General features: G+C 41.7%; 1 protein-coding gene across 3 annotated transcripts in view; it reads right to left on the bottom strand.

Annotated features, from left to right (window-relative positions):
* The window catches only part of MICAL3 (microtubule associated monooxygenase, calponin and LIM domain containing 3), a 166,194-nt gene that overhangs the window by 13,075 nt on the left and 138,654 nt on the right, over positions 1–14,465 (bottom strand). For 2 of the 3 annotated variants that reach the window (XM_074826056.1, XM_074826058.1), the window contains 3 exons: positions 14,285–14,335; positions 10,082–10,189; positions 9,229–9,322 (listed from right to left, as the gene is read on the bottom strand). In XM_074826056.1, the coding sequence (XP_074682157.1) occupies positions 9,229–9,322; positions 10,082–10,189; positions 14,285–14,335 (253 nt within the window). Of the gene's footprint in view, positions 1–4,649; positions 4,701–9,228; positions 9,323–10,081; positions 10,190–14,284; positions 14,336–14,465 lie in introns of all 3 variants that reach the window. The other variant, XM_074826059.1, reaches the window with a different exon arrangement.

The raw sequence follows: 14,465 nt of genomic DNA, 5'->3' as shown, positions 1-14,465 counted from the left end.
TGGTCAGAAACCTGAGTACTGAAAAATAAAGCATTCTAACTTTATGATTTGTTGCAGTTGTTCAACAGCAGCATTGTAAAAGAGCAATAATACAGAAAGTCACTTCCTAGAGAATAGCATCTACACAACTGCAGGTATTATAAAGTTGAGGGCAAGGATTCTGACAGCTATCCCATAGACACATCACTCAGTGTGTCTGACTTAGTATACTAAAACTGCATCAAAACCAATATCCTCTAAAGTACAGTCATTAGAAGAAACCTGTGGAAAACACACAGACCACTGAATTGTCATGCAAACTGAACTACACCTGTATTTATTCAGCAGAGTGAGGGGAAAAAAAAATAGGCAGGGAGGGGAAACTAGGGAAGGCAACAGTTGAAGCAGAATACACACAAATGACTGCACAGAATTCTGCTTCTACTAAACTTCAAGGCACTTCAAAATGCAGTCAGAATTAGTACAGCCCTGCACTGACCCTGTCTCCCAAGACTGTTAGTTTTTGTGTGCGGTTGTGAGAGGTGTGCAAAAAGAAGTAAATGGTAATTGCTTGCTTCCAGTACCTAGCAAGTACTCTAATTATACTTGACAAGTTCTGCTTATCAAGTGCTCTTTCCTGCTCCAAATTCACAGCAAAAAAAACGTGTTTCCAATTCACTTCACTGTCAAAAGCAGCTGCAGACTGCAAAAACAATGTTTATCTTACAACCCCACTCCTCTTCCAGGAGAGCTGTGTTTGCCAATCACAAGAAGTAGGACTGTTCCCACTTGAGTATATCAGACTCCAACTCTGCAGAGTTAGATCTGCAGGACTTTAAAGGACACAGTCAGCTCAAGTATTTTAAATAAGCTAATAAAAACTGAAGTTGTAGAGTGTTAGTACAAAGAATTTAAAAAAACCCACAGTCGCACTGTTTTTTTTCCCCTGTTTACCTGATGTTCACAAGGCTCTTGTCAAGAAGGGAAAACATATGTCTGAAATCAGCACTATCAAACACACCAGCTCTTTCCTTACATCCTTCTTGCCTGTCTTGGCATACTCCAGCCAAGAGCAAAGCAAGACAGGAGTGTGGGGCAGTTTCCTCAATGATTCCCTGTTGGGTGCAAGGAAAAGGAAGCTGCTCATGTAAACACAGAGGGAACAACAGAGGTACTTTCCACAGGCAGACAAGGAGCAAACCGGGACAAGGAACAGGTGGGTAAGGGGGAACAGAGGCTGGGACTAATTAAGCAAGGAGACTAAGAATACAAACTACTAAAGGAGAAGAGACAGAGAGGAAAAAGGGAAAAAGGGTAAAGGGTGAAAGGAGAAGGCAGATTTGTGGAGAAGATACAACCTACAATTTTCCAGACAAATAATGCTGGGTAGAAGAGGGAGCAGAGCCCAAAAATACTGGGAGAAGGCCAGAGCAGGAGTGAAAGACTAAGAACAGCTAGTGGGGAGAAACACGAGGTCTGAGGGGTAGAATATTAGGATTTCTTTGTCAAGAAGGCAGGATTAAAATTAAATTCCTGAGAATGAAAACAGAATTGGGGTAAGGAGTTTTGGATGGAAAAAGACAGGATTAGGACAAGGACTGTAAGTGGGAATAAAAGGGACAAAGTGTGCATCCACCAAAGCACTATATCCTTCCAGCATCTGGCTCAGAATCTGTGTTTTCAAGTCTCACCACTCCACAGCTGCCAGCAAACATCTGTGAAACCCACTGACCTTGTCCCATTTCCTCTCCATGAGGATCTATGTAGAGGATGACAACCTAGCATTGCTATCAGTTATTCCGTAAGAGCATGAGGCAGAGCTCTCTGCGATGGATCTAAAGGTTATAAATCTGTTGATATATCAACATAATACAAGATCTTAATTTCAGTTACCTTTGCAACCTTTGTAATGTTCTTTTAACATAACCGCATATACAATATACACATAGCCATAATTACTCAGAATTGAATTGTGACCATCTGTAGCATGAAATGAAACATCTGCTTTACAGCAACAGTACATGACATTTTAGAACAGGAAGAGAGGATTATGGCATCTGAGCAGAGCAGTGGGGGTAGTTAAGATAGCAATCTGTAATCCTGCAAACTGGAACTTGACCAAGGATGTCAGAAATTACCACCCCCTTGCAGAAGTTGTTGAGCAATCTGTAACATCTGAATGAAACGCAACTCTCGTTAGTATAAAGAAAATACAGAATTAACGCCCTAACCATTCAAAAAATTACCACCAACTTACAGATAACTTTTCAAAGTATTTTGTAATTTTGCTTATCATTCTACTGACAGCATGACTCTAGAGTTATGCCTGTGCCTCAGAGACACAAGTTGCCAGTAGAACAATTAACCATGCAGACGTCTTAGCTGCTTATAGCACCCAGCAGGACCATGCAGCCACACAGTGCTCCAGAGATTTTAATGGCACTCCACCCCGATGCAGCATCCTGGACAGACATGTTAATTTTGAAGCTGAGCTCTAAATCTGCCATTGAATAGTGACAAGTATCATCAGAGCAATGTATTCCTTCCGGCAAAAGTGTTCTGGCAGCCCCAAAAGCAAATACAAAGCAAACTACAGAGGCAACAAAACAATACTGTAAGCCACATACTCCAGACAGGCTATACTAGCTCATTGCATTTAAAGGGATACTGCCCAATGCAGTTTTTTTAAGTTTGTTTAGAAAAAGGTATTTTTGCGATGACCAGAAACTTGATATTTTAAAACATATCAACCATTTTTAATAAACATGAACATTGTCTCTGACTGTTAGAAGTGCAAGTGACTGAGTCACCCTATAAACAAAACCAGCCTGTTGTATAAGATCAAAAATGACCACTCTGGGGTGACTGTCTGAGTTCAGAAAATGGTAAAAGCAAACACACAAAAAAGATAAACAGTAAATTCAATTTTCAATAAACATTTTCTGCAACACAATAATTTTTTAAGTGACAGTGTCCCTTTAAGTAAAGATTATTTTGCTTTTCTTAAAGCCACTATTAGTGATTTTGATGGGATCACTGCCTCTATAGAGGCATTAGGAGGAGAAGCAGGAGGAGGGAGAAGTATAGTGAAAATAGCATTAAATAGGGATAAGGGTCTGTTAAATGTAATTCAGCATCAACCCTTTTACAGCTCCTACTCTATGCACATACAAGTATGGGCCAGCCCTGATGGACATAACTAAGAAGAGGGTTTCAAAGTCTCTCTGCAGAAGATACCCTAGGAAAGAATGCCAGAGGGACTGAACAGTGAATGAAGCACAGGGGTAGCAGATGACTATCACATCAAAATTAGCACAGGGGAACTGGGCAACAAATTAGGTCTACTAAGGAGAAAAGTCTTCCATTTTGAAACGTGAACTTAGGTGGATATTCTTAACTCAGGTGGATGTTCTTCAATGAAAGCCTATTGTACCAGGACAACTTGGGGTCATTCCCAACAGCTACAGATAGATACCATGTGGGACAGCCTTCCCTTGGGAGGAGGAGAAAAAAATGACAGTTAAAAAGCCTGGGCAAAATTATGTTTGAAGGATCAAATGCAGAACACAATGAAATCAGGATAAGACTTCTAGTGATGTGTCTTCGATCAGGCCTAGAGCATGTGGATCTTTCACTCTGCAGAGCTGGACTGTTATGCACTCCCTCAACAATAACACAGCTTAGATCAAGCAACTTTATACTCTGAAAGACAAATGAAATGAGACCCTCAGATGACAAGGCAACCAAGCAGAGTTCACTTTTTATTGGATCTGCTGACAGACGTGTTCATTTTGTAAGCACAGACTTAAGGGTGATTAAACTAGCAAAGGGAATTTCAGTTTTCAAGATGGGCAAATGCTAAACAAATGCAACTTGCAACCTAAAAGTTGCAAATGTACTAAGGGACTCAGGATGTAACATTAATTAAAGAAATGCAGAACTATGGTGCAAAGTGAAAAAAAAGAGCTAAACACTGTAACGTGTGTTTAGCACTAAATGGGATATTAAAAAAACCCCCACAACATAGCAAGAAGCATATTAGCTGTGTACTGATTCAAACTGGGCTGACTAGAAACTCTAACAGCAGATTCCAGCAAAAATTAGAAGAACAAGAAGAAAGAAGTATCTGTCATCTACAAGTGTTTCCAAAGTCCCTTGAGGGAACATTTTGGTTTTGTTAGATCATCAACACACTCTTGCTTTTTTGGAAGAAGGAAATGAGCTTCAGGAGGGGAAGAGGGAGGCAATGGCATGACTAACCCTTTACAGTGCCCTTAGCTCCTGGGAGCAGGTCAGTTCTGCTGTCTCCTTCATGTTAAAATATTTTCCTACAGAGGATTTTGATGGTAGAGTTGGACTTTGCAAAGGAGATGCAAAAAAAGCAGAACAGCCCTCCACTGCTAGCAGGGAAGGTGACTGGAGTGAAAACAGTAAGCAAATTTTGAAATAATCAGCACTGCAGAGAACAGAAGAGGGAGCCTTACACATAGTTTGTGGAGCATGCCAGGATCTCCTCTTCCTGAGCTGGAAAAGGGGTTCTGCTATAGCCAGTCATGTGCAAGGGCTGTTTCTCCTTGTTTGTGAGCCAAGGATGGGAGAAGTAGGTGAAGGGAGGGGTGGGGAGGAGTGTCAGCAGGGTTAGTGTCAGCAGGAGGTTCAGCCATACATACCACCCAGATGCAAGTCGATGAGGTCACTGTAATAAGACTCTCCCCAATAGTCTACAAGGAATTGGTGAAGACAGAGTTATTGAATCAGATACCCACCCTAGCCCCACACAATCAAAGCAATATATGAGAAAAAGACACAGACAGAAACAAAAAAAGGCAAACAAGAAACATGCAGCTATACATATGGGCACATATATATATATATAAAAATCATGTCTCTCTCTCTCTCTGTATATATACATATATGTACACACACACACAAATATACCACAAACATATATGTTGGGAAGATGAAGAGAAAATTCCCAGCAGGCAGGCAAGGACTTCCAAGGGGAAAAATCAAGAAGTCTACACAGAGACACTTCACCTATTTCAGTCTGCACCAGTACCTGACACTGATGTCTGTCTTGTTCTCGCTGAGAAAAGCAGAACTAATCTTGTCGCTTTCATGCTGAGCAACATGTCAGAGGAAACAGTGTCACTTCTTAGGTCAGCTGCAGGAAAGGTGCAAGGGTTGACTTCTTGGGAGACGAGTGAGTGGAGGATGTGTGAGCATGGCATACGGGTGTGCTGAGCGCTGACACCAATGGCAAACGCCTAAGTGTAGAAAGATGGGTGTGTGTGTTTCTGCTAATGCAGTATCTGTGCCAGAAAAGAACCTGCACAGAAGTGTGCGGAACAGAGATGTGCATGTCCAAAGCTGCTAGAGACAGGTACACCATGAATCTAGCACCATGTAACATTTCTTTGGGGAAGAGACAGATGGGAGTACTGAGAGCACTATTTCTCACTGCATGGGATTCACTTGATGTAAAGAGGTGGCTCTTAAATTTTGCAGTATTGATATGACAGTAGGAGACATTTTTCCAGCTCTTAAAAATCACTGTCAAAGTTTATGCTAAAGGAGGATAAGGGGAAAAAAAAAAAAGGTCCCAGAAATTTCTTATTTGACATATTTTTAAGTTAATAATTGAAAAAGTAAAATTTCCACACAGGAAATCAAACTCAGAAGCATGTCCAAACAGGCGAGTGCACTACAATATGAAATACTGTTACATTAATAGCAATCCCATTCAAGGTGTCTCTTGAGACAACGCAGAAAAATGGGAAAATTCTTCATACCATGATGCAAAAAAAGAGGAGGGGAGAGGTGAAGGAAAAAAAGAGGTAACAAAAGCTTAGATCACCTGTATATGACAAACTTGCCACCTGAAACAGAGCTTACATTGCCACTTGAAATAGAGCTTACGTTCCAAATCATTCATTCTTGCTATGAATGGGACTATCAAAGGGTAAGATTTTCAAAGATAATCACAGAGAACATATTAAGGCAATTAAGTAATCATAGGGTGAGATCATTTTCTGAATCAGAAACTAAATATTAGATTGAGCATTCAGCTTTTAAAAGAATAAAAGACTAACTGCACCTTGTCTGAGTCTGAGCAATTTAAAAAAGGAAAAGACGAGGTAGCCAAAAAGGTGCAATTATTTTGTCAAATTTAAAGTTGAGAATGACCTCCTAAATGTTTCTGAGTATGATTAGTTGAATAGTATCATCATATAAATATTCCAACTTGACAACTATCAGATAATGAGCGAAATTCCTGGAAAGAGTATTGAGCTATCTGTACCTATTGCTAGGATCCAAATTAACTTTAATCCCTCAAGAAGATAGCAGGGCATCGCTGTGAAGAATTTATTGACAGTCTCAGTGTAAGTCACTTGGCAAGAACATATTAAGGACAATGAAAAATGGACGGAAAATAGAAGCAAAATTATTCTAAGTAAACAAATTCTTACCCATAGTACTGATTTTTGTTCTTACCAGTCCAACTGAGAAGTACTTTGTTTCTAAAAACGGAAAGGGGTCCAGAGGTTGGGAGATCTGAGAAATTAAAGTTAATGGAAGACCTCTACAAAAGCAACATTTGAAATTCTTCACAGACAGGAAAGATGACTAACAGGCAACATACTAAAAGATGATAAATGACATAGAGAAGTAGTTCAGATGGTCTTGTCTATCTTTTTCTACAATACAAAAAATCATTACAAAATACAGAATTCTGTTTCTTCCATCAGGATTTTCAAGTATCTAGTAGTGGGAAACTACTACTAATACTAATACTACCTAAAACTTCATATTTAAATGTCTAAGTCAGTGAGTGATTTGTTCTTTCCCTACAGAGAAGGAAGCTGAATAACCCACTCATTACAGAGTCTAGTATGTTTTCCTAGAACGCTTAATACTGGTTGCTGCCTAGGGGACAGCCATTACTTCGATCCTGCACTGCAATCCTTCTCTACTTATGTGGACAGAGTATTTGCACAGGAGGCATACCTCCCACCCTCCCCCATTTCTTCCCATTGTAAAAGCTTATTAAAAGGAAAGATTTTTTTTTTTTTTTCCAGATGACAACAGCACTTTATATGCTGCCCTTCCCTTTTTTAACTTTTGTTCACATGGTTTCATTAGGGGAGGGACCAATCAGAGACAAGAGCATGACTCCAGAGCTTTACCCAATGGTACTTGCTGAGTGCAGTGGTAACTGTTAGGTCAGTGCCTCAGGCAATGCAGATGACAAGAAAATTATACTGTCCTGAATAATTAATGGCTACTGAAGGCAGAAATTAATTGTACTTATAGAATATGATGTTGCAGACTTTAACAGGAAGAAATTCAATTATTTTATTGCAACCATATGTAAAATGTCCATGCACGAGTGGCTAGAGATGGGAAGCATGGAATTAATTTATAACCTTGTGTTTCAGTCAACACAGGTTAGAACATGCTTTTTTGCACACCCCCCCCCCCTGCCCCCCGGAATGTGCTTCTTGTTAATCCCCTGAAATAACTGGAAGAGTTGAGGATGGTAAATTCTTTATGATAGAGTTAAGCTTCTGTAACCATAATGTATGATCTGTTGATAGAAACATGTTGCAAGAGCAAAGCATACCCTGGAGACTTCCTGAAGAAGAGAGATTCATTTTGCAAAGAGCAACCTACAATTTCGTAATTCTGCTAGGAAATTCACAAATACACAAGCTCATCTAAGACTGCTTCCATTTTGGGAGAACTGGAAGTGAGAAGTTAGTTATACAAGGGTTTCATTCTGCTGTCTTCCATATAAAATAGCAATTCTTATTCTTGGTCGTATTGTGCCCTCTCTGAACGTATTTTTGGCATTCTTCTATCATTCCTCAACCATGAAGAACCATTCTTCTATCATGAATAATGTTCTCTCAGCTGCTAAGATCTCCCACTTGTGCTGACATGGCTTACATGAAATTCATTTAGCAGCTGAGTAATCAAGATGGACTGCCAGACGAAAAGAAGAAAAAGGAAAAGAACAATTAGAGATAAGAGAGGTGGTTTTAATAAGTGCAGTAACTGGCAGGCCAGAGAACAGAGTGGGGCTACAAAGAAATACAGAGCATAAGGAAGGAGGCACCACCGCAAAGAGGGAGTTTTTGCACAAGGCTAGATTTTTGAGCCCGCAAATGAAAAAGCCAGTCAGATCACAAAACTATTGAAGTCCTCAAGATTGTTCTCCACACTTGTCGCACCTAATTCCTTTGGTAACCACTCAGTCTTGCTGCTTTGGCACACCCTTAGGGAGCATCAAACATACCTAATCCTGGCCAAATAGTAATTGGCAGGAAGTCACAACAGACTTTTCCTCTGGTGAACCTTCACTACTTAATCAAGTTCCATCTTCACAGGCATAGTGGTGGCTCTTCAATCCAAGTAACAAGCCAAAACATTTTCCAAACACCTGTTCCACTATTACCATTTCTGATCTGTGACCCTTGTAATCAGGTACATAATCCTGGGCCTGTCAGGTGTATGCACACTGCATTTGCTTGTTGGATATCTGACTCCTTGCAATTGAGGATTCTTTTTTCTAAATCATTACACTACTATCAGCATTATCTGAACCAAGTACTCCTCCACTCACATGCTTGCCAGATTAGATGACTCTCATTTAATTTAATTTCAAGTACACATAACATTCCTTTAACAGCTTGACATGGATACCTTCCAGTACACCTGTGCATTTCTGTTCTGCACAACTTTGTTGGATGTAGCCAGTGTGCTGGGCTGTGCAGTGAGGAAGATGTTCTGTGATGGTCCCTTGTAAGGACACTACCTTGATAATCCAACACAATAGAGAAAGCACATACAATTTCACAATTACTTCCTTAACATTCAAACAGGGTTCTGTTACTGTGATAGCTTTATGTGAATTGCGGCTAGGAAACCCCTGCAATTTTCTAGCTGTAATATCCAGTAATATGCAGAAACAGTCAGACAGCCATTATTAATAGTTGGCAAATTACCTCCTAAGCCTCAGGCAAAGACAAGTGAATTAAGTCTCTGCCCATAGGGAAGTCCCAGAATTAGAAGCAACACAGGAAAAACAAGGCCTCAAAAAGATAGTAGAAAAGGGAGAATGGATTCACATTGGACTATCTCTAGGCTATGATGGTCCAATTGCCTCTAAAATCCAAGCAGCTATGGGCTACTGCACAAGCACTTGATAAGAAAACATTAAAAAGCAAACCAAGTTCTGATGGATACCTGCTTCTCCCCGGAGGGCCTTCTCCACAGCAACCCCTCTCTCCTCGAGTTGCCTCTGCTTCTCTTCCACTTGTTCAAGCTGCCGCTGGATGATCTGTTCAGAGGAGAATGGGACAGAACCTCACCAAAAGCAATTCTTCTGCTCTGTCTGCAGCACTCATCCAGCACTAAGAGACTTCAGTCAAACTGACCTTTTCAAAAATAAGTATTAGTATTCAACAACAATACAGTGCTTCAAAAGCTAACTGCTTCAAAAGCTATCATCACAGTCCCTCCAGCAACAACATCCTTCAAACCCCCCTGCATCCTATCCCTTAATTTTGCAAACACCTTGATACTTACTTGCTACAACTCCCATCACGTTACTAAACTCTGAAGTGAAAGGTGATGCTATTCAGCCAGCTGAGCCCCTACCCCGAGTTTTAAATAAATCCCATCATCTATAGCTGATGCCAGAAGTTTTCCAACACATTCTCTGGTAGTTAAAGGTTAATTTGGTAACGCTTCACCCAGCAGCATGATCTAGCAAAGCAATGATAGGTGCAGCTTCATCGGGTATTATCTGACTATCACTGTTCCATTCAGTGCATGATGCTTCACTCACCTCCAGCTAGAAAGGTGTTACGGCCATTATTTTTCTCACTGCAAAACTATCATGATAAGTTTCAGCCATTCTTCCTACATCTGTGACATGATATCAAATTTGAAAGAGGGAGGAGGAGCAAGGACAATCATGTAGAAATAAAGTTCCATCTCTGGATCCTCTTCTGACACACTCAGAGGAATGTCAGGATCATGGTGCTTTCACATAGAGGTAACCGTCTGCCATGACAAAAAGATTGTGAGACACTACCTGAGCTCTGTGTAACCTCTTTAGCTCCTCTTGCTTGGCTTGTCTACGGGCAGCTTTCTGCACTCGACGGGTCAGCTTGGCATTCAGTTCCTCTTCTGTGTAGGCTCTCTGAAGGAAGGAAAAACAGGAGCAGACTTTATTTGCATGCTCAGAAGTATGGGGGGAGGGATGACCATTTTCTCTTCCAAAATCTCAGAAGGGAGGTGTTCTGTCTTTGCCATGGCTGTGTCAAAAGTCAAGCTTCTGTAGGCAAAGGTGTTCACAGTGCAGTGAGCAACAATTTCAGGGTCAAACCAGAAGTGAAGAAGCAAATAAGCCAACTGCAAAGCTGTGATTTTATCTAATGTCCCACCCCTGTCTTCTACTGCTAGATGAAACCCCTCCCCAAAGATCAAATCAATTTTTGCTCTATTTCTCAATAGATTTAGCCAAATGGTTTTAGTTAAATCAATAAGTACCATATAGAGGGGTCACCTTGACTTCATTTTAAAAGAAGGTAAAGGCATGTCTACATGAACACTTACAGTGCTATAAGCTAAGAAATTATTATAGACTAGTGTCATTGTATTGGTGTTTTCCTCTCCCTATTTTATTCTGAAGCAAGAACATCCATAGTTGGGAATTATACTGATATAACTGGTAATGATGACCTGTGTAAATTTATGCAACTTTTCTATGCATCAAGAAGGCAAAAAGACATTTGAAAACAGAATGACATTCTGGTGTGAGATGGGAAATCCCATCTCAAGAGCAACCCCACAAAACTGGCTGGTGTGAAACAGAGCAAACAACCCCTAAACTAAAATTAGAATATTACAACACCAGAAGCCATCCAAAAGGAGAAAGGCTACATTTACAGAAACAGAGAGGTTTTTCCTCCTTTTCTCTCAGTGAAACTAGTTTAAAACTAAGTAAGTATTTTTAACATTACTGAAATGGGGTTTAGTATCTTATCAGGCATACTAGTTGGTTATCTTGTAGTCTAGGAGGGCTTCCTCTCATAGACTTTTAAGAGTGTCAGAGAAACTTCACAGCTGCATTAAGTGAACTACAGTGAAGAAAGGACTCTTCCCTCATACATGTATGCAAGTTTTAAGGGACAGCTCTAAACAGATGTCTCCCACTTCCGGAAAGAGATCTTCTCCATGGACAGTCCCTTTTAAAGACAAAATGTTAAGACAGACCACCCTGAAATTTGCTTTATCTAGTTATTGTACTGTCACACTGATCAGTCTGCCTCTGGTTTATTGTTCTCAGTGAATAGAGTTTAAGGTAGGATCAGCTCTATTAAAAAACCCTCAGATAGGTGGTTATCAAGCACCATTGTTAAAGCTCCAAGAAGTTAACACTTCACTCTTTCTTTCTTTTTTAAAAACACAACATCCACAATGAAACCCGAATCAGAAGGCAAAGTGATAGAGGGTGTGACTTTCCTACCCCATGTAACACTGTTGTGACTGTGAAGATATGACAATAAGAATTTCAGAAAGCACCATTCCTGAAATAGACATGGAACCTGTCTTGATTTTAGCTTGATACAGAGTTTCACTAAGATTTCATTGAACTCAACAATTTTGAAGGACACTGATTAAAGTGTGATGATTCACTTGAACTCATATTCTATTTCAAAAAAGAATATGTGTTTTCAAACACAAAAAGGAAGCCTACAGAGGGTGGAAGCAAGGACAGGGAGCCTAGGACGAATACAGAGAAAGTGTCCAAGCAGCCAGGGATCAGGTTAGGAAGGCCAAAGCCCTGACAGAATTAAATCTGGCCAGGGACATCAAGGGCAACAAGGAAAGCTGCTATAGGTACATCAGTGATAAAAGGAAGATTAGGGAAAATGTGGGCCCTCTTTGGAAGGAAATGGGACACCTGGCTACACAGGATATGGAGAAGGCTGAAGTACTCAATGACTTTGTCTTCACCAGCAAGGGCTCCAGCCACACCATCCAAGTCACAGAAGGCAGAGGAAGGTACCGGGAGAATGAAGAACCGCCCGCTGTAGGAGAAGATCAGGTTCAAGGCCATCTAAGGAACCTGAAGGTCACAAGTCCATGGGGCCTGATGAGATGCATCCGCAGGTCCAGAGGGAACTGGCCAATGAAGTGGCTAAGCCGATAGATATCCAATGTATTTGAGAAGTCATGGCAGTGCGGTGAAGTTCCCACTGACTGGAAAAGGGGAAACATAACTCCATTTTTATAAAGGGAAAGAAGGAAGACCCAAGGAACTACAGGACAGTCAGTCTCACCTCTGTGCCTGGCAAGATCATGGAGCAGATCCTCCTGGAAACTCTGCTAGGGCACATGGAAAATAAGGAGGTGATTGGTGACAGCCAGCATGGCTTCACTAACAGCAAATTGTGCCTGACAAATTTGGTGGCCTTCTACAACAGGGTTACAGTGTTGGTGGATAAGGGAAGAGCAACTGACATCATCTACCTTGACCTGTGCAAAGCATTTGACACTGTCTTCCACAACATCCTTGTCTCTAAATTGGAGAGACATGGTTTTGGTGGATGGACCATTCAGTGGTAAGGAATTGCCTCAAAGGCTGCACTCAAAGAGTTGCGGTCAACGGCTCCATGTCCAAGTGGAGAGCAGTGACGAGTGGTGTTCCTCAGGGGTCGGTGTTGGGACCGGTGCTGTTTAACATTTTTGTTGCTGACATGGACAGTGGGATTGAGTGCACCTTCAGCAAGTTCACTGACAACACCAAGCTGTGTGGTGGGGTCGACACTCTGGACAGAAGGGATGCCATCCAGAGGGACCTTGACAGGCTTGAAAGGTGGGCCCGTGCAAACCTCATGAAATTCAACAAGGCCAAGGGCAAGGTCCTGCACATGAGTCAAGGCAATCCCAAGCATAAATACAGGCTGGACGATGAGTGGATTGAGAGCAGCCCTGGGGAGGAGGACTTGGGGGTATTAGTGGATGGAAAACTGAATACGAGCTAGCAATGGGTGCTCGCAGCTGTCCTGGTTTAGCTAGGATAGGGTTAAGTTTCCCCAGCAGCGGGGGGAAGCTCTAGACGGGTTATTCAACACCATGCTGACTTCAAGTCCAGGGTGTCCAGGCGCGGGAGAATTGGTAAACGCGCATGTTGTGTGGTCGCTCTCCTCACTGCTGTACCAGTACATGTTTTTGTTCTGTTTATTGTTATTACTGTTATTGCTATTGTTACTGTTGTTGTTGTTGTTCGGTTTGTTGCTGTTGCACTGTTGTATTAAACCTCTCCTTATCTCAGCCCTGGGGTTTGTATTTCACTCCCTTTGCGGGGGATGGGCAGCGGCGGCGTGGTCTCGGACCCCGGCAGGGACTAAACCACCACAGCAGCCCAGAAAGCCAACTGTACCCTGGGCTGCATCAAGAGAAGTGTGACCAGCAGGTCGAGGGAGGGGATTCTCCCTCTCTACTCTGCTCTTGTGAGACCCCACCTGCAGTGCTGTGTCCAGCTTTGGGGCCCCAACATAACAAGGACATGGACCTGCTCTCAAGCAGGCTGCTGGAGCACCTCCCTTATGAGGACAGGCTGAGAGAGTTGGGGTTGTTCAGCCTGGAGAAGAGAAGGCTCTGGGGAGACCTTATAGTGGCCTTCCAGTACCTAAAGGGGCCTACAAGAAAGATGGGGAGGGATAGGATGAGGGGTAACGGTTTTAAACTGAAAGAGGGTAGATTTAGATTAGATCTAAGTAAGAAATTCTTCCCTGTGAGGGGGGTGAGGCACTGACAGTTTCCCAGAGAAGCTGTGGATGCCCCCTCCCTGGAAGGGTTCAAGGCCAGGTTGGACGGGGCTTTGAGCAACCTGTCTAGTGGAAGGTGTCCCTGTCCATGGCAGGGGGGTTGGAACTACATGATCTTTAAGGTCCCTTCCAACACAAATCATTCTATGATTCTGTAATTAATTGCCTTGAAACCCAATTTGTTCTGAAGCTCAAAGACCATCCACATCACTGTGCACAGTGGTGCACTGCTCTGCACTGATGATTACATGCATTCTAACTAGACAGTATGGAGCTTAATGCATTTCTGGTAGACAACCTCCACAAAGAATTTGCTGCCCATGTCTGCTAACATCTCATGCATGCACAGTCAATGTTTGTGATGTTAGTGCACATGTGATGGGTAGCTATGGATTCAATGGGTTAATATCAGGGCATGCAATGCAACAATGGCCAACTAGTGGGAATGGAGACACTACCTTTGACGAATATGATCTCTTGAATGCCAAGGCGTGTGGTACATAAATCGACTTTAAAGGGGGAATGGTAAAGGAAAAAAATAAAAATAAAAACGTACAAAATGAAGTAAAAACAGTTCAACATTGAAAACAGATGCACAGTAATAAAACAAAGCTGGTTTTAAATGAAACATAAAATTGT

The sequence above is a fragment of the Strix aluco genome, chromosome 5, assembly GCF_031877795.1.
Source record: "Strix aluco isolate bStrAlu1 chromosome 5, bStrAlu1.hap1, whole genome shotgun sequence".
Taxonomy (NCBI): domain Eukaryota; kingdom Metazoa; phylum Chordata; class Aves; order Strigiformes; family Strigidae; genus Strix; species Strix aluco.
Note: the sequence above shows the minus strand (reverse complement) of the source record. Positions and strands in the feature narration are given on the sequence as shown.